At 31.5% G+C, this 21,598-nt stretch overlaps 3 protein-coding genes and 1 non-coding gene across 4 annotated transcripts; 2 read left to right on the forward strand and 2 right to left on the reverse strand.

Moving 5' to 3' along the window:
• Positions 1-302: 302 nt before the first annotated feature.
• Positions 303-4,811, forward strand: LOC145064529 (uncharacterized). The gene is made up of 9 exons (XM_079011963.1): positions 303-515; positions 1,656-1,724; positions 1,882-1,971; positions 3,440-3,482; positions 3,787-3,896; positions 3,984-4,088; positions 4,175-4,365; positions 4,505-4,574; positions 4,695-4,811. Exons 1-9 carry the CDS (start codon positions 303-305, stop codon positions 4,809-4,811), a joined length of 1,008 nt encoding a protein of 335 aa, XP_078868089.1.
• Positions 1,413-1,485, reverse strand: TRNAF-GAA (transfer RNA phenylalanine (anticodon GAA)). The gene has a single exon. It is a non-coding gene; the product is annotated as a tRNA-Phe (tRNA).
• A 213-nt stretch (positions 4,812-5,024) lies between the features above and the next one.
• Positions 5,025-7,641, reverse strand: LOC145062393 (uncharacterized). The gene is made up of 3 exons (XM_079010005.1): positions 7,136-7,641; positions 5,809-6,926; positions 5,025-5,698 (listed from the first exon to the last, which is right to left on the reverse strand). The coding sequence occupies exons 1-3, from the start codon at positions 7,454-7,456 to the stop codon at positions 5,515-5,517; spliced, it is 1,623 nt and encodes a 540-aa protein (XP_078866131.1). The 5' UTR covers positions 7,457-7,641; the 3' UTR covers positions 5,025-5,514.
• A 1,917-nt stretch (positions 7,642-9,558) lies between these two features.
• Positions 9,559-11,117, forward strand: LOC145063045 (transmembrane protein, putative (DUF1068)). Its single transcript, XM_079010642.1, has 3 exons — positions 9,559-9,949; positions 10,425-10,448; positions 10,604-11,117. The coding sequence occupies exons 1-3, from the start codon at positions 9,736-9,738 to the stop codon at positions 10,930-10,932; spliced, it is 567 nt and encodes a 188-aa protein (XP_078866768.1). The 5' UTR covers positions 9,559-9,735; the 3' UTR covers positions 10,933-11,117.
• Positions 11,118-21,598: the final 10,481 nt, after the last annotated feature.

The following is a 21,598-nucleotide window of genomic DNA, read 5'->3' on the forward strand; positions in this document are numbered from 1 at the left end:
AACAAAAAAGAAACGACATGCATGAGTGACACGTGGACCTCAGGTCACGTTTTCCGTCATTTTAGCGTCTCCTCCGTCACCAACCCCGCTCTCATGTATAAGTACTCATCGACTCGCACTGCATGCTCTCAAAACGTTTTTCCTCAATACACACAAACAGAGATATATACATTTAGAGAGAGAGAATGAAGGCATTGTAGAGAGAGAGAGAGAGAGAGAGTTCTGTTGAGAAGATCTAGCTGGAGAGAGAGTAATTAGGTTTTGATCGATCGATCTGTGTGCGCGATTATCGTAATAAGACAATGGAGAATTTGCCTGAATCGTTGTATGTGGATCCGAAAGGTGGTTCTAGCTCTAATTCCGCCCCAAAGAACACCGCCAGACCACAACCACAACCACAACAGTTCTCGGCGTCTGATCGTGCTGAAATTCAGCAGTTGATCAACTTGCTTAACCACCCTCATACAAGAGCTGAGGCTATTACGCAGCTCAACAGGGTGTACACGAGGCACAAGGTATTCATTTCTCTACATATATAGTTCGATGCATATCTGTTTGTGTGTGTGTGTGTTTTGGATCGAGGATTTGGTGATTGAATTTTTCCTACAGATCAGCGTTAGTGATTTGCATGTTTACATTTTATGCTGAATTTGAACTTTGATCAGATTATCTGATACTGATCGGATCGAATTTATGAAATCAAATCTGCTGTTAAATCGTATATGATGAACCGATTGCCCGTTTCTCACTTTAGATGATCAAATTAGCAGAAACGTACTTCATTTATTTGTGTGTTTGATCGACATGCAAAATCCTTGTATTGATTTTCCCATTTATATGAAATACTTGTTCAGTTGTTTGTTCAAAATCTGTTTTCTCCCCAATCTACTGTTCTTATAGCGTCGAAATTGGTATTGATTGTACTATTATCAATTGATAATTCTAACTTTTTAAAGTTTTTTTTGGGGGGTAAATTGATTTCATGATGAAAAAGTTACTTGAAATTAAAAGGTGGTGAGAGTTTTCCGATCACTTTATAAGTCGTCGGCGACGCCACACCGGTCTTGTGATATCAGATCACATTCAAATGATGAGAAAGACTTTGTTGTTTAGCAATGTTTGTTAGATTTTCAGTTGAATTTTTGGGAATTTTTCAACTAACTGAGTATATATAATATGAATTTTGTTTTTTTCTAATTCAATGTTTGCAATAAATTATATTAAAATATTACTATTATTTTTATACAATTTACCAATCACAACAATATTTCGTTTTCCGAAAACAACAATAATTATTTTAAAAAGTTCGTTTTTGGAATTGCTGTGAAAAAAATTCCTCCATATTTAGAAAATCAACCTTTACATTTCTTTATTTACCACAATAATCTCCAAAAAAAAATTGATAGCAAAAATGCGGTGAAGGTGGATCGAACACCTGACCTTCAGATCTTCAGTCTGACGCTCTCCCAACTGAGCTATCCCCGCTATTGATGTAAATTAAGATAAACGGCATCTAATATAGCTTTAAAACATCCTTTCAAGAAATACAAATTTGGAACCTTTATTAGTGATTTTGATTTGATATATATTGTTTTCTACTTACATATAATAGATTTGTTACATAAGCTTCGTTATGTTTATCCTTGTTAATATAGGGAAAAGGAGGTCGTGAGTTGGGGTTGCTACTTTGGAATTCAAGAGACACAATCTTTTCATTGTTGGAGGTATACACTTATATAACCTCATAAAATAATGAAATAATGTGGATCGATCATATAAATAAATTTGAGATTAAATTAAAGCTGTACAGCATTAATAAACATTACTTAATAGAATTGGACAAGAGAAGACTCTCTATAATTCTTTTCCATATATTTTCAGGAACTTTTGGGGGTATACAAGTTGTTGTCGCCTCCTAAGCTTGGTATGGGGGAAGCTACAAGAGTTTGTAATGCACTGGCCTTACTTCAGGTAACTATTACTGAATATATTTAAAACTTTTTCCTATTGAAATATTTTTTCCAATTCTTGTTAATTATATGATTTAGGAAATTATGAAAATTGTTTTTGGTGGGTCATTCACACGTTGCAAAATGCTATTGTGTGTGAGTGTTAAAAGACACCAATAACTTTTTAAGTGTTCCTATCTTGGTCAACAAATACAACAATTATGACATGTGTTGCAAAAGTGATCATTGGTGACTATTTGCAAATGTCATAGTTAAGCAAGCAGTCAAAGAAAAAAAAATGATACAAAGAATTTGACTGATTCGATCGATAGACATATGTTTATTAGTAGGAATCAAAGAACTCTTGTTTATTACTTGTTTGAATGTTTATAAAATGAATCTTATAATCACTAGTTACAAATTACTTATAATCGAAAAAACCCTAACAATTGTTGGGTCAGACTATATATAAATAATTTTGGAATGACAAAATAGGTCCTGATATAACAACAAATAAGAAGATCTAGAGTGTGGTTAATTTTAAAACTTTGGGAAATTTTGTAAAAAAAAAAAAAAAAAAAAGCCTGGATGAATGCTTAATCACAATTTGTTATGGTTTTAAAGTACAAAAAATGACTTTTTATATGTATGTTTAAGCTATATTCAACACCTTACGGTTAATTTATTTTTTGATTTTTTTTAGGTTGGTTTATAATAAAAGCTAGTTTTTTAAAAAGTTATTTATATTAATATTTCAACAAGCTTATTGAATTTTTTTAAAGTTGGACAAATGCCATAAAAACCTTTACGTTTGTAAGTTTTTTGTCGGTTATTCAAAGTCGTATTTTAGGTTCGTTAATGCCTCAAATTTACAACTTTTTTTTCTTCAGTTTTACCCTTTTTACAAACTTATCCGATAAAACTGAAAATTTCTGTCAAACTTAAAGATTTTAATGAAGCAGAAAACTAAACTTAAAGGCTTTCATGAACCAAAAAAAAATGATAAAATCGAACATTTCTGTCAAACGTATAGACTTTAATAAATCAAAGAATAAAACTTAAAAAGAAATTAAAAAAAAAAAAAAAAAAAAAAAAAAAAAAAAAACTAAGTTTTAAACATTTGGTTTTAACGAATCGAAAATCTACAACATTGTAAAACTGATTACAAACATAAGGGTTTTTAAATCATTATTCTTTTCTAATTTTCTTAAATATACCATTTTATATATATATATATATATATATATATATATATATATATATATATATATATATATATATATATATATATATCAACTAGTTTTACTAGACGTCATCTTTTATCGGTTATCAAGTTGTCAAACATAACCTTGAAGATTATATAAGTATTGTATTCTATATTTGGTTTATTATCTAGACCACATAAATACTATATGTCAGATCTTTTTATTGCAATTGCAATTGCATGTTTTATAATTTTTAACTTTGTATAATTTTGATGCCTCTTATAGTGCATTGCAACTCATCCCGATACAAGACTCGAACTTCTCAAAGGTATTTTTCATATTCTTTTTCATATTTATGTTTTTTTAGAGTTAATGTTATAAAAGGTCTTATATTTTGTGTTTTCTCGAATTAAATCTAAATTTTATTTTATTTTTCAGAAAAAAAAATCTTATATTTTTTCATTATATTAGATCTGGCATTTTTAGTCATTTTTTTCCGAAAAAAAAAAACTTGTAAATGGCAGGGTTTTTTATGATGTTAACCAATTTTTTTATCGAGTTGAAATTATATATATTGTTAATTTATCCAAAAAAAAATCCTAATTTAATATTATTGTATATATTAATTGCAGCCCATATACCTGTATACATATACCCTTTTCTCAACACGACTGAGAAACAACTTGTGCACTATGATTACTTGCGAGTTAACAGCCTAGGTGTCATTGGGGCCCTTCTCAAGGTACTTACTAACAATATGATTTACTCTTAATAAAACAATCATTTTACGTAATATTTTTTTTATACTATGTGTTTTAATTTTAAACAGGAACAATGCCCAAAAACTGATGAAATCGTTCATTATCTTTTGCAAAGTGAAATGGTTCCTTTGTGCCTCCGTTGCATGGACGTGGGTAGCGACCTCACAAAATCCGTAAGTTCAATTTTAATTATAAACCAAACGTTTTAATTAATTGATATTATAATTAAATTCACATTTCACGAACAATATATATACAGGTTGCAGCATTTGTGATTGGCAAGATTTTAGGTGAACCAGAAGGAAAGACCTACTGTGGGACATTTGCAGAGAGATTTTTTTCAGTGTCCAGGGCTTTGTCAAAAATGGTGGATGAGTTTTCTGGAAAGCCGTCACCCGCGTTGTTGAAAAATACGCTAATTTGCTACCTTCGACTCTCCGAAATATCGAGGTTAGTCGGGTAAATGAATCTTCACACTCACTTTTTATAACTTAATTTATTATTATTATATGTAATAAAATGTTGCTTTCAATATTAAATGGCTTGAATTTACACCCACGTGGTAAAAAAAAAAAAAATACAATTGTAGGTGCTGTAATGTGTTGAAGAAACGCTACCCTGAGCGATTGAGGAACCCCGTATACCTCAACCATGTCTGTGTACGTGCATCTACGCTCTTAAATTCTGGAATTTGGTTCAATATTTTTTAAAATATTTAAGAAATTAAGCTGTTATTTCTACCTAAAGTAAAGAATATATTATATATTTGTAATTTGTAGGATGGAAATACTAGAGCTCTGGCTGAACAGGTGCTACAAAACATCATGGGAAGACAGCAAGTTGAAGCTGTACCAGTGGAAGCCTTGGTTTCAGCCACGAGATCCATGCAAATGTAGAACATCACTGCTTCATGTCCTAACAATTCCAGATTATTATCTTGTTTATATGCGATATGTTACTTTGTGGAATTATATGGTTTCTTCAACTTCAAGATATACATAATAAACTCCTTAGGACCAAGGATTTGAAAATACATTCATCATGGATTCCTTAAAAGTAATAATATTACAATGATAATTAAAGCAACTAAGAAAAGTAACCAAAACAAATGAAATCCAAAGAGGAACAACAAGATTCGTAATAAAAATGCAACTTTCCAACAAACACTGGATCTCACAACTCACAACCCACAATCATCTTCCGCTATCTATTTACAGAATTTTTCTCTCTCTCTCTATAATCCAACTCAAAAGGTATACAAGTACTACAACAAGAGGATTGATTCATACTTCCATTCAACCATACAAAAGTGGTCTAAAACACCTAATGCCAATTGCCAAATCTCATAGAGTAAATAAATTACCTGTAATAACAACCAATTTTCCACATTTTTCCATTTCTAGCAACCAACTGTAATTTTTTCTAATTTAGATTGCAACACAATAAAGAATTGGCATAAAAACTAGCCACTATACTCTTGTCATTCATTAGTCGGTTGCCTAAAATGAATAAAACATGGAAAATTGGTTGCTATTACAAGCAATTTAAACCAATTTCAATTGTACAAATGCATCTCACCTTTTTCAGATGAAGATCCTCTTAGCCATGAGAAGGACCACGATCATCTGTCTTTGAGGGGATTGAAAGCTCACTTTTAAGCATGAAAGACAAATCATGCATTTGTGACAACAACATTTGTACTTCATTTTCAGGACTTGTGGTGGTTGCATTTGCATTTGCATTTGCATTTGGAGTATTATTTCCACCTTCACCATTCACATTCCTGAATACATACATAACAATAACACAAACACAAACACAAACTAAATAAATAAAACACCATCATGTACAAAAGATCAAACTTTTGATAATAATATGTTTCAAATTGCTTACCTGTTTGTTGTAGATGATTCTGAAAAGAAATCTAATTCTGGGATTTTTTCACTACTTTGTTTCCATGAATCTGGGAAAGAATCTTGATTACTACTTTGTTTATATGAATCTTGATTAGGAGTTGAGCTTGTGAAATCATTCCAATCATCAAAGTCATCATCTTCTTTGGTGTTGACTATATTGGTGGCACTAGAAGGACCAGTTGACCATTGACTTTCTTGAAACCAATCAGTAGAAGTGTCTAAATCTTGTTTCTTTATATTATCAAAATCTAAACTTTTATTCTCACTAGAAATTTGAGGAGCAACATTGTGGTCTTGACCCGATTCATTAATCTGTGGATTAAAATCACCTTTTTTGAAACCGCTACTTTTCTGCCAATTAGCATTTTCAAACCAATCTACAGAAACACTTTCTGTAAATGAATCATTTGGCTTATCCTGTGAATTGTTCACACTACTTTTTTGCCAGTTATTATCACTAAACCAGTCTTGATCAACATCTTTTGAAGATGGATTATTTAGATGAGCAGGGAACTCGTCGTTTGGTTTAACAACTGCATCCAATTGCTCAGCTTGTTGAAAAGTTGTGGGACCCATGTTGGTGAATAGATCATCTTGAATCCAATCTTTATCTTCATTCGGTTTTATGTTATTTGACACTTCCATCTGTCCAAAAACTGCATCCATGTGGGCAGATAGAACGGCTTCAGGAACAACTACAAAAGGGTCAACTGGTTTTGGACTCTCATTCTCCACTTTGGAATCTGCAAACTGGAATTCTGCATTCCAATCCGATGAAGCATCATCATTCACATCAATGGAGGAAGGGAAAGATGTCTCAAAAGCCTGATTTTGATCTTGTTTGCTGGAAACTTGTTGTACTTCTGATGCATCAGAGGCAATTCGCTCTGTGAAAAAGTTGTCTAAGTTGGTTGTGCCAAGATTTAGAGGATTGGTAAGATCAGAGGTCTTGTTGTTGAAACTATTATCTGGTTTTTTAGGCTCATCGCGCCATGAAATCTGCATATCTAGAAGCTCAGATAAAGTAACTATATCTTCTGCAGGACTCTGGCCTCCATGTACTCCATTTCCTTCAGCCAAAGATCCAACTCTTTCCTAAAAGTAAAGTAAAGATTTAAACAAATGAGTACATTGCAAGTAAATAAGAGGCTCATAGAACAGATCTGAAAAACTGGTTAGTTTATAAGGTAGTCATGACATGATTTGAAAGCAAATAAGAAGTTAACTAAGTAATCATCTACATTATGTTGGATTTCAAAAGTAATGTTGATGAAATCAAAGCAAGTAAAGCGAAAAACCCTAACCGATCCGTGTAAGTTCAAGGATTGAAGTAGCCAGCTATAGCCACTGGTTGAATTGAAGGGGATAGGGTCAGGATGGAGGTCCTTCTTCTGGTGTTCCCCACAGTATATGCAAATCAATGACTGTAAGCCTCTCAGGAGCTTCCCTTGACAATATTTGCATCTCAGGTACGGCGGAGACGGGTCTAAGGTGGATATAGACGCCTCAATGGTCGGGGGAGACGGTAGGGTTGTGTCGCTCGGGTTGAACGATGATAGTCCGGCGAGTTCTCGGAACCCGATCTGAGATTGATTGATCAGATCCGTCGGCATGTCGAAGTCCATTATGTAGGCTGATCAATATCTCCGAGTGTGAGTATGGTGATTTTGTTCAAAACTGGATGTGACTTTCCTTCTCGTGCTTTCCAGAAGCGGTGGCGGTGGTGGCTGAGAGTAGTATGTCGCCGGAGAGTTCAGTGATTAGGCCACTTGGCTTGGCTAGGATTTGGATTTTATTTATGGGCCTTTGGTTATTTGGGCCACCCGATTCGAACCTACCGACTATATTGGATATCAAACTGCAATTAGATTAAATTGTTTTCGAAATTTCAAAATTCAATTTGATTAGATCGGTTTTTTGAGAGATGAAAGTATCAAATAACATAAAACCCAATAAAGATAAAGGATATTTATGGGATGATAATTTATGAGACTTCATTTTCCACTACACCACAACATCTTCGTATTTGAAAGTAATATCTTAACCATGTCTTTGGGTCCTTCTCCATCAAGTATGTATAAGCTTTTAGGTTCAAAAACTCGACTCCCTTCATTATAGCTTTAAACATTTGAGTTCATGTTTGACTTACATGTTTTCCAAAACATAATTTGGAAGCAGGCACCACTAAACCTTTTCTTGAAATTGGAGAAAATATGTATTGCACATGGTCTATGTTATGTAACTAGCAACAACTCACGTCCATGTAATTCAACATCAATTTGATAAACATCAACACAAATATAGTAGATATATAACATGAATATATATATTTCAAACCTTGTGTTGTTCAGACATTAATGACAAACCACGTATCAATAAGTAAATCTAAAAACCACTTCAAGTTTTCTTTGTTTTCTACATACCACAACCCGGAAACTTAGGAGTATCTGGTTGTTGGCATCCCTACCAACTCACATAGCAATACTTCATCGCATATATCTTTCAAGAAAATTCATCTACCCCAGTTATCCTTCTACGTCATTTTTCTTATTCCCACCCATTTTTAAGTCCTAACATATAAAACTTTATTTCATAGTGGATCATAGAATTGATTTTATAATATCCTCTTTATATAAGCATAATTTAGCATAGTGTTCCACCAAAGTATCCTTAATAAAATGTAATACATGTTTTATGGCCCTTCTACATGCCTAAGACTAACATATATTTAGAATTTTATAATTGATTCTAATCCAAGTTGTCTATATTCATTTTCTCCCTATGCAAAAATTCTTTGGTATAGTAACTACCAATCCATGAGTATGTTACAATGGAATTACTATGATTGCTATGACTAAGGGATACATCAAGTCATACATCCACTTCACCTCAAATAATGTTACCACTAGTAATGTGTTATCAACTTCCACACACAAAAAGTTACTTCAAACTCTTAAAGCCTCAAATCACGTACAACTCTCACTAGCCCAAAATGGTATCTTCGTCTTTTGTGGCTCACATCAGTTGATTGCCTCACTTAGGCTAATCTTATTGCCAACACAGGGTCATGCTAATTCCTGAGTCCACTTCTTTCAATCTTTACGATCCTCCATGTAATTGTTTCACTCTAAATATGGGCAAGTCCTAAGGCTAATCGATATATCTCTTTCACAAAGTCTCAAATAAACTACTATAAGACGTACACCCTCTACCCCGAAACCCTACTATTTGCGTTCAATCCATAATAAACCTAAGAACTACCTTTTAGTTCTTATCATAGCTAAAGTTTCTCGGATCCTCAGATCATGCCAGAAAGTCAACATATCCTGCTCCTCGATCTACTCATTGTCATCTATAGTGACCACACATTTTTTTTTGAACCGGCAAACTAACCTACTTCTAAATACGAGAGTGTCACTCCTTACGGATAGGTCAAATGCATTTTCATGTTGGCATTTTGAGATTAGCTAATATATTAATGTAAATTGAAACTAACCTTTAAATATGTAACGTTTTTACATCATTATTATTATTAACGATATCATGATAACTAATCCACCAATCTCTTCCATCCCCAATATTTCCTTATTAAAAAAAAAAAAAAAAAAAAAAAATCTTAAAACATTAACCGAAACCTGTAAATGTGTGGAGTTTGCCATAAAAAGATCAAAATCAATCACTCTCACTTTTCTCATATAATATAGTTTTCTGTCGGTGATTGAGAGAAGGGATAGAACAAATTTAAACAGAAAACAAACCATTTTCTTCTCAATTTGCTTCTGCTTTCCCACTCATCTTCAGTTCCGCTGTTACCCATATATACATATACATACCTCTATTGTATATATACAGAAAAAGTGTGTGTGTGTGTGTGAGAGAGAGAAATAGAGATAGAGGGAGGTAGATGGCATTGAATAGAGCTGGATCGTGTAATCCGGCCGTCGTGAAGATCGGAATTACTTTCTTGGGGCTGTGTTTGGTGGGTTATCTACTAGGTCCACCTTTATACTGGCATGTTCTTGAAGGGTTAGCCGCCGTACGCCGCTCATCCTCCGCCGCTTCCTGCCCTCCCTGCAATTGCGACTGCGATTCTCAGCCGCTCCTCTCCATTCCTCAAGGTACCTCAATCTCCATTCTTTCACCTTTTTTAATAATTGCATCCGATCTATCAAAATTAGAAACACTGATCTTACAATCGCGCCCATTCTGAACTCCATGGATCTCAAAACCCTTCTATCAATTACCTCTAGATCTTACCTACTCCATGACTTTAGAGATCAAACTGCTTCTTTCTAAAAGACTACATCAAACAATTAGAAAATCTGTTGATGACTAATTAGGAATCGTTATCAAAATCAAGATTTGCTTTTAAATATCATAATTTGACAGTTTCCAGACAAAATCTCCACTGATCGGTGCTCATAAGCATTCGATTTGTCTCATTTCATTTAATTTGCAACTAGATTTGGAGGAAAAGCTTCTAATTTGGAAAACATTCAAGATTTGATTGTGTGTGTGTTTTTTTTGTTGTTTGAATTTGGGGTTATTAATTAGATTGCATGATGCTGATAATTTTTTTTATGTTTCTCGCAGCATTAAGCAATGGTTCATTCACAGGTTAGTATCACAATCACATACATGAAGTAATTTTTTCTTTTTTTACTTGAATGGATTTGACCTGAATTGGAATCCAATTCCATTCCGAACTTGTAAGAAATGATTCAAATACCATTTTAACCTTAAAATTTCAAATTCTAATTCCATTTTAACAGATTGTGCAAAACATGACCCTGAAGTAACGGGAGACACAGAGAAGAATTTCTCAGAGCTTCTATCAGAAGAACTAAAGCTTCGTGAAGCTGAATCTTTAGAAAGTCAACAACGTGCTGACATGGCACTTCTTGAAGCCAAAAAGCTAACATCACAGTATCAGAAAGAAGCTGACAAGTGTAATTCAGGAATGGAAACTTGTGAAGAAGCGCGTGAAAAAGCCGAATTGGCTTTATTATCACAAAAACAACAATCTGAAATGTGGGAATTAAGAGCTCGACAAAAAGGGTGGAAGGAAAGCAGCAATGCAAGGTCTGTAAACACCATATGAATGATATTTTGATATCTGAAGAGTGTTTTATTTTAGGTCTTCTTGTTAGATTTATTTATTATTGGGGTTTTGTCATATTTAGGCAACCAACTTTTGCCATTTTTTTTACACTTTTTTAAGTCATGAAAGTTGTAATGCCACTTGATTTTTTTTTTTTTTTGAATTATATTATGTTTTACTTTTTACTTATTATTAGTAAAAAAAGACACATAATTTATGATTAGTTTCTTTTATTTTAGAGTAGATTACTGAAATCATGCCTTTAGTCCCTGTTTTTTCTAGGCACTCGAATCATCTGTTTGGTAAAATATAAAGAGACTATATTATCCGTATCTATTTGTTTTTTAATTAATTTATTATTTGTTTATTATTAATTAATCTATTATAAAGTGTCTAATGAAAGTTCTCTTCTCATCGACCACCACCACCATATCGACCACGAACAGACGATCCACCACTTTCGATGCTCAAACCTACATAAGAAAAAAAATTATCAGTAGAAGTAAAAATATTATTTTAATATTGAAAGCTAATAAATTAAGTTTAATATGTTGACATAACTTTATAAGTAGAAGTAAAAATATTATTTTAATATTGAAATTTAGTTTATTTATGATTACACTTTAGGTTTGATACTTATTTAACCTTATTAACCAACTTATAATCATTATTAGAAAAAGACACTACAACTTATCATTTTTAACTATTTACAAAATATTCTTTAGGTTGTTTAAGTTAAACTAAATTGTATATTTAAGTTGATCTTGTAATTTAAGTATTTTATACAAATTGTTCAAAAGTTGTAGCTTTAAAATAATAATGGTATGCATACAACAACATATTAAATCTAATAAATTAGGTATAATATGTTAAAAGTTAAAAACATAACTTTATAAGTAGAAGCAAATATATTCTTTTAATAGTGAAATTTAGTTTATATATGATTACACTTTAGGTTTTATATTTATTTAACCATATTAACCAATTTATAATCATTATTAGAAAGAAATTGAAAAGTCATGGGAGTTTCAAATGAATGTGATGAAAAGAAAAATGAATGGGAGTTTCAAATGAATGTGGTGAAAGGAAAAATGCTCTTTTATAAGTATACTAGGCGCATGCCCACGCGTTGCGCATAAGTAACTATATAGTTGAAGTCGTTACAAATATATGTTTTTTAAATATTTGATATAATAATCTTTATACTAAACTGATATAATATATTGATTATTTTGAATTATATGATAATATATATATATATATATACATCTATTATAACTTTATAATCTCAATCGTTTGATTGACTTCTACCCGTGACTTACACATGAATAAAATTAAATATAATATATAATTTAATGTTATTTATAGTTGTTATTGTCAATTAATTTTTAAAAATTTATTAGCTTAATGTTTTAATTTCTATGTAACATCCCAAAAATACAGTCTGAAAATTTCATTTTAAATTAGTAATAAAACCATATTCATCAAATGTCATATAAGAATCATAAAGAATGTATCTCAAAATATCTTAATAACTGTCAAATATATCAGAGTATATATATCCCAGGCTGAACAAATGGTGTGTCTACTGCAATCTTCCCGAGCTCCTCTTTTAAAAACTGAGTACCTGAAACCAAAACTGAAAACCATAAGCATGAAGCTTAGTGAGCTCCCCCAAACTACCACATACCATACAATAACATGTAAACACATACTGGGCCTTGCCCACTGCATCGGACCAAAGTCCGGAAACTGCATCGGGCCAAAACCCGGACTAACTGGGACCATGTCCCCTGCATCGGACCGAAGTCCGGAACTACATCGGGCCGAAGCCCGGACTAACTGGGGCCTTGCCCCCTGCATCGGAACGAAGTCCGGAAACTGCATCGGACCGAAGCCCGGACTAACTGGGACCATGTCCCCTGCATCGGACCGAAGTCCGGAAACTGCATCGGGCTGAAGCCCGGACTAACTGGGACCTTGACCCCTGCATCGGACCGAGGTCCGAAACTAACTGATCATAGCATAGCATAACACATATCAACTAGTATAAACACATATACTCCATACTGCATCGGACTGAAGTCCGGAACATATAACACATAAACATACTTGAATCACAGAGACATCAAGCATACTGAACTACTGCATCGGACTGAAGTCCGAAACTACTGCTAACTAAACGGGTCGGCATTGTGGCCGTAGACCCGTTCCTACTGGAAGGAAACTCACCTCACACTGCTGAAGTCCCGTAGACACAATCCCACAATGCTGAAGTCCCGCAGACTCAACCCCAGCTGTTGGATGACAGATTCCCAAACTGTCAACACCAAGATAACACCCAATTAATAATTGGGTTCTAACACATAACTATAAATACATACTTTGGGTATTTACTACATTACCCCTAGCTTGGCTTACCCAAGCCCAAGGCCCAATCCATAGGCCCAAAGTCAACTAGGGATCAAAGCCCAACATATGGCCCAATTTTCCAAATTGGGCCCAAGCCTCTACATGGACTTCCCTGAAGGCCCGATTGCTTGGTCCAGTCCAACATGTCTCATTCTATGGGCCCACTATCATACAACTCTCTAGGCCCAATCTATGACCCAATTTTCTAAATTGGGCCCAATCCTTAATATAGGCCTTACCCTAGAGCCCAACTAATTACTCTAGTCCATTTGATTATTCTTGGATGGCCCAACACAAGGCCCAAGTGAAATTAGGGTTTCTCATAAAATAATAATTAGGGTTATGTGTTTCTCACTTAACCCATTAAGGGCTTAACCCACTAAGGACTTAATTCATTAAGTCCATTATTGCTTAGATTGATTTATGCCAATGATTATTATTTAATATTTCACTTGTTAAATAATTCTCGTGTGTCTTGATAATTTCTCAAATATTAGTATTTTCTCAATTAGCCCATTAAGGACTTAGTCAATTTAGTCCTTTATTCTACTAGATAAATGACATGAAATAGTTTGGGCTTAATTCACAATCCAAACCCAATGGCCCAAAAGTGGGTCCAAATAAGTCCAAGGCCCAAATACTCATAATTAGGGTTTTCCACCCAAACATGGCCCAATAGGCCCAAAACTAATCTCTAAGCCCATTAGGGTTTTCTAACGAGGCACCACCTACTACCACCTCGGGTAGTGGTGGTCAATGGCGGCTCACGGCGGCGGCCACCACCTTACGGTGGTGGTTATTATTATTATTATTATTATTATTATTATTATTATTATTCCATGCTAATTACAGATACAAGGTTTTATCCAAAATAACACACACTCACTAATTAATACACACACACTATACTAAATAATCACACACCCGCAACCACCTAAGGGTGGCCGGCGGTGGCGCCTGGCGGCAGCGACGCGGGAAGGCGGTAGCGGCGGCAGAAGGTGGTTGTGAATCTCTTTCGGTTTCCCTGCCCAAACAAGAATCCATACCACATTAGACTTAGAAAATATGTTCATACACCCGCTAAACCACGCACACAGCCACCTCTCCACGTTGGCTGGTGGCAGCAAAATAGATAACAAGGCGGCAGCCACCATGGTTGGCAACCATGGTGGTGTTTCTCGGGTATTTCCGGCCAATCAACACACCTGCCCCACCACAAATGCCTACAACAACATGAATGAGCGAACACATACCCCCACAGCTACACCAAGGTGGCGGACGTCGCCGGAAAAGGTAGTAATGGCGACTACGAAGGGCAGCGGTGGCAGAAACGCTGCATACAACTCCGACAAACCGAAAAGGAACGAAAGGACAGGAGAGTTAGGTTGCGATTTGACTTTACTGAGAGGTTCAGGTCGTTCACAGCCCGCTGTTCGTCGTTCACAACTTGCACTCTAGCCTCGACAATCTTCCCCGCTATCTTCAACGTCTTCAGCAGCTGCGAGCAATGTAACAGTGGCACTCGCCAACGAGGCAGCAAGCGGAACCGGTGGCTCACGACGGTGTCACGAAGGCGGCAGGCGTCGGCGTTTGAGGCTTCATCTGGTTGGAGCGCAAGGGAGAAACCGATGATGGCGGCTAGAGGAGTGGAGGGGTGGCGGCCGACACTTCTCTAGTGTTAGGGTTCACAATTGATTCATCAGAATATATATATATATATATATATATATATATATATATATATATATATATATATATATATATATATATATATATACCCGGTCCTTATACAAATTTCCCATAAATACAATTCTGGTCCCTCCTTCTTTCTTTTCTTTCAAACTAAGTTCATATTTTACACTTTTAACCCTGCCTTGCGAAATCTTTACAAATTGAATCCAAAACTTACATTTAAGCCCTAATCCTATAAATTTCTTTCATAATAGATCCATGCATTACCAATAAACCCTTCAGCCCTCAAATCTTTTCAATTTAATCTCGAACTTACTCTTTTAACCCCCGACTTCTAAAATTCTTCACAAATTAGTACGGGACTCACATTTACTAATTTATTTAAATAAACGGGGCGTTACATTCTATCATTATAATTATTTAAAACATCAAACATTATTTTTTTTTATTTTAAAGGTAAGAATATAATCATTTATATAGAGTTATTTTTAACTATTGTTATTAAAAGTTAGTTTAAACTACTTATTTGGAAAACTTTTAAGAATTATAAATATATATTTAGGAAATATTTCGGTTAATCTGATATTACAATTTAGTTTTTGCATTTATGACTACAATTTATCACTATTAACTATTTAAAAAATATTCTTTGATTATTCAAGTGAAATTGAAATTTATATTTAAGTTAACATTGTAATGCGCAGAAACACTTGTATAGCTGAAGTTTTTATAAAAATATGTTTTTTTTAATATAACAATAACGTTGTTGTTAAATTTGATATAATAGTTTGTATACTAAATTCAAATAATATATTGATTATTTTGAATTATATGATAATATATACATCTATTATAACTTCATAATTTCAATCGTTTGAATGAATTCTACTCGTGAGTTACACATGAATAAAATTAAATTTAATATATGGTTTAATGTTATTTATATTTGTTATTATTGTTAACAAATTTTTTAAATTGATTTGCTTAATGTTTTAAATTCCATCATTATAATTATTTAAAACATCAAATATTATTTTTTGATTTTAAATGTAACAATATAATCATTGATATAGAGTTATTTTTAACTATTGTTATTATAAGTTATTTTAAGCTAATCATTTGAGAACTTTTAACCATTATAAAAATATGTTTAGTAATATTTTAGTGAAATTAAGATTGTAATTTAGTTTTAACATTTATCACTACAAATTATCACTTTTAACTATTTATAAAATATTTTTTTGATTTCTAAATGGAACTGAAATTTATATTTATGTTGACATTGTAATGTTATATTTTAGTTAACAATTTAAGCATTTTATCCAAAATATTCAAAGGTTGTAGCTTTAAATTGATAATGGTTTACATATAACAACATATTAAATCTAATAAATTAAGTATAATATGTTAAAAGTTAAAGACATAACTTTGTAAGTAGAAGTAAATATATTATTTAAAAATTAAAATTTAGTTGACTTATGATTACACTTTAGGTTTGATATTTATTTAACCTTATTAACCAACTTATAATCATTATTAGAAAGACACTACAATTTATCACTTTTAACTATTTACAATATATTATTTGGGTTGTCTAAGTTAACCTAAAATTTATATTTATGTTGACCCTATAATGTCATATTTAAATTAATAACTTAAATGTTTTATACAAACTGTTCCAGAATTATATCTTTAAAATGATAATGATTTACATCCAACAATATATTAAAACTAATAAATTAAGTATAATATGTTAAAAGTTAAAAAACACAACTTTATAAGTAGAAGTAATGATATTATTTTAATATTGAAATTTAGCTTATATATGACTACACTTTAGATTTGATATTTGTTTAACTTAATTAACAAAATTATAAATATTATTATAAAGAAATTAAAAAGTTATGGGGGTTTCAAATTAATGTGGTGAAAGGAAAAAATACATGGGAGTTTCAAATGAATGTGGTGAAAAGAAAAATGTTTCCTTTATAAGTATATAATGATGACTAGGCGAATGCCCGCGCGTTGCACAGAAACACCTATATAGTTGAAGTCTTTACAAATATATGATTTTTTAAATATAAAAATAACGTTGTTGTTAAATTTTATATAATAATTTGTATATACTAAATTGATATAATATATTGATTATTTTGAATTATATGATAATATATACATTTATTATAATTTTTTAATCTCAATCGTTTGAATGACTTTTACCCGCGAGTTACACATGAATAAAATTAAATATAATATATGATTTGATGTTATTTATAGTTGTTTTTATTGTTAATTAATTTTTTAAAATTTATTTGCTAAATTTTTTAATTTCTATCATTATAATTATTTAAAACATCAAACATTGTTTTTTAATTTTAAAGCTAACAATATAATCATTTATATAGAGTTGTTTTTAACTATTATTATTGTAAGTTATTTTAAGCTACTTATTTGGAAACTTTTAACAATTATAAAAATATATTTAAGAAATATTTTAGTTAAATTGAAATTACAATTTAGTTTTTGCTTTTATCACTACAATTTATCACTTTTAACTATTTATAAATATTCTTTAGTTTTTTTAAATGGAACTGAAATTTATATTTGAGTTGACATTGTAATGCTCAGAAACACCTATATAGTTGAAGTCTTTACAAATATATATTTTTTAAAATATAACACTAACGTTGTTGTTAAATTTGATACAATAATTCGTATATTAATTTGATATAATATATTGACTATTTTGAATTATATGATAATATATAAATCTATTATAACGTCATAATCTCATTCGTTTGAATGACTTTTACTCGCGAGTTACATATCAATAAAATTAAATATTATATATGGTTTAATATTATTTATAGTTGTTATTTTTAACTAATTTTTTAAAATATATTTGCCTAATGTTTTATTTTCTATCATTATAATTATTTAAAACATCAAACATTATTTTTTTGATTTTAAAGGTAACAATATAATCATTTATATAGAGTTATTTTTAACTATTGTTATTATAAATTATTTTAAGCTACTTGTTTGAAAATTTTAACGATTATATAAATATATTTAGGAAATATTTTAGTTAAACTGATATTACAATTTAGTTTTTGCATTTATCACTTTTAACTATTTACAAAATATTATTTGGTTATTTTAGTGGAACTGAAATTTATATTTAAGTTGATACTGTAACGTTATATTTAAATTAACAATTTAAGTATTTTGTCCAAACTGTTAAAAAATTGTAGCTTGAAACTGATAATGGTTTCCATGCTACAACATTTTAAATCTAATAAATTAAGTATAATATGTTAAAATTTAAAGACATAACTTTATAAATAGAAGTAAATATATTATTTTAAAATTGAAATTTAGTCTATTTATGATTACACTTTAGGTTTGATATTTATTTAACCTTATTAACCAACTTACAATCATTATTAGAAAGACACTACAATTTATCACTTTTAATTATTTATAAAATAATCTTTCGGTTGTTTAAGTTAAATAAACTTTATATTTAAGTTGAGCCTATAATTTTATATTTTAATTAATAATTTAAGTATTTTATACAAATTGTTGAAAATTTATACCTTTAAAATGATAATGGTTTACATTCAACAATATATTAAAACTAATAAATTAAGTATAATATGTTAAAAGTTAAAAAACATAATTTTATAAGTAGAATTAAAGATATTATTTTAATATTGAAATTTAGTTTATATATAAATACACTTTAGATTTGATATTTATTTAACCTAATTACCAAATTATAATTATTATTATAAAGAAATTGAAAAGTCATGGGAGTTTCAAATGAATGTGGTGAAAGGAAAAAAGAATGGAGGTTTCAAATGCATGAGATTTAAGAAAAAATGTTAGCTTTATAAGTATGTATGATAATGATTTTCCATGAACAAATAATCAATTTGCCATGAACAAACAATCTGCCTTTAACCTGGATGCAAACAATTTGCCATCAACCCTCTTTATTCAGATCCTTTCGATGCTCAAATCCAGAAAAAAACACAAACCCTAAATCTAATGAGGGGGATAAGTTTTGCTCAAATCTACAAGGAAAAAAAATCAAAAAACTAAGGCCCCATTTGATATACATCTTTTCATGTCCAAAAAGATTTTTCTGGTTGAATAGGATGGAAAGACTGTTTGATTTGCACAAAAAATGAGACTTTTCCGGTAAGATATGTATTTACCAGAAAGCCCAAAAACCATATTTTTCTGTTCTTGCTGAATGGATCGGAAAGATAATTGTGCCCCAAACCTCGCATCTTTCTTTCTTCTCTTCGGTGTCCTTCACCAAACGTGAACCTTCATCTATTTCATCTTATTTTCTTTTTTCTGATTTTCGAGCATAGAATTTAGGAGGACCATTTCATATATAAAGTTTCAATCAGAAATTATGATTTTAATATACATTTTGTGTAATTTTGATTTTGTATGACAATTTCTATTTGGATTTTTAAATGAGTATTGTGTAATTTTGATTTTGTATGACAATTTGTATGTTTTTATAATTATTCAGCAACTTCATCTATCACAATATAGAAAAATAGGGTAATATGGTCATTTTTCATCATTCAGTCAGATGTATAATCAAACAACAAAGTTTCTTTCCCGGTCAGCAAACTTTCCCCGACAACACTTTCTCAAACATCAACTATCAAACGGACTCTAAAACCAACATTAAAGGTTTGGCGTATGTGTTTTTTGAATCAGAGTTTGCATCTAGGTCTTTTGTTTTGTATTGTCAAGTTACACATGGGTCTTTGTTTTTGGATGTCAACATGGGTGGGTGAACAAGATGGTTCTCGTGGTGGGTTTATTTTGAAATGATAAAAGATATGAGGTGGTGGCACCGACATAGATGGGTAAGAGAGGAATAACGACAATGGTGTTAGGTTATCGGTGGTGATGAGGAAAGAAGATTGACGGTTGATGGCAATGTTTGTGGTTGTGGTGATTGTTAATAGCAGTGGTCAACGACATGGTGGCTGCGGCGACAACTATGGTGAAAAACATGGACCGACTGAGATGAGTTAAGGATAGATTTGTTTAAAAGGGGATGGGGAAAGGGGTGGGACCATTTAAATTAGAGATAATTACATAAAAGCCCTTAAATTTGGCATCAATGTGAGGATTTCAGGTTCACGAAAACCGGATGTTTGCAACTTTTTTTTCTTCAAATTTACCCTTTTTCTGTATTTCTTGTTCATTAAACTCCTTACGCTTGACAGAAATGTTCAATTTTACCCTTTTTCTGGTTCATAAAAGCCCTTAAGTTTGACTTTTTGGTTCATTAAAGCCCTTAAGTTTTATAGAAATGTATGAATTTACCGGGTAATATGCAAAAAATGGTACAATTAAAAAAAAGTTGCAAACATCCGGTTTTAATGAACCTAAAATCCGTAAAAGGATAAATTTGCATATTTCTGTCAAACTTAAGGGCTTTTAGATCATTATCCCTTGAAATTAATCTTATTTAATAAAATCAAATACAATAAAAAGATAAACTATAAGAAAAACAAGGGTAATATAGTCTTTTTATTTATAATAGGACAAAAATCACAATAAAATATAACATAGGGATAGTCCGAATGCAAAAGAAAAAGATAGGAACGAAATGAAATTTCCCCAAACCATATAGATGATTTTAGTAATTTACTCTTTATTTTATTTTACTTTTCACATGTCTTCATCAAAGGGATTTCGATCTGAGGGTGTTTTTCGGTATATGGCATGCTAAGATTGGTACAAAGAGATGAATGAGTTTCGATATTAGGTGGTCATTTTTTTCTAGATAGTGCATGCCATGTATGCTTTTTAAACCGTTACCAATTCGCGATAGCCAAAAGAAACTGAAAATTGTTATTTAGTGGCATAATCGTTAATATTGAAACAATTTCATGACAGAATAAAATTTGGCAAAAGTTGGTTGTCTAAGTACGACCTAAATCACTCTAAAGGAGTTGTTCAAGGTTCTATTCTTGCATGATTACACATGCCTTGTTTTGGGTATATGGTTCGCCCGGACCATGTGGTGTGCAAGGTATTGCATGGACTCTAGGAATCAGTCAACAAAGTTACTCGCGAGGGTGTTTATCCTCGTTATCTTAAAAAAGTATTTGACATAAACCCTAATTTATTTTGAATATTATATGTATACCAAGTTCCATTTCACAAGGGGTGTTTAGGATTGCTTATAAAACAATTTATGTTTTTTTTAAAGTGCTTTTTAGTTTCTTCGGCATCAATACGAAGTTTGAAATTTTTGTTTGGATTAGTTTACCGATACCAAAACATAATAAGTTGATAAATTATTTATTAGTGTTTGGTAAAATTTGCTTATACATTGTAATAAGGAAGTAACTTATCAAAACCTCTTTATTTAAGTCAATAAGTAAGAAGTGAGTAAATTATCAAAACTCTTTATTTATGTCGGTAAATGCTTTAAGTTTTATTATAATGTGTCCTTTATAAAATAAAGGTTATAGGATATCTGATTTACCAAAACTAATAATGAGTTATTTACTAA

Source organism: Lactuca serriola, chromosome 7, assembly GCF_051521515.1.
Source record: "Lactuca serriola cultivar US96UC23 chromosome 7, Lser_US96UC23_V15, whole genome shotgun sequence".
Classification (NCBI taxonomy): Eukaryota; Viridiplantae; Streptophyta; class Magnoliopsida; order Asterales; family Asteraceae; genus Lactuca; species Lactuca serriola.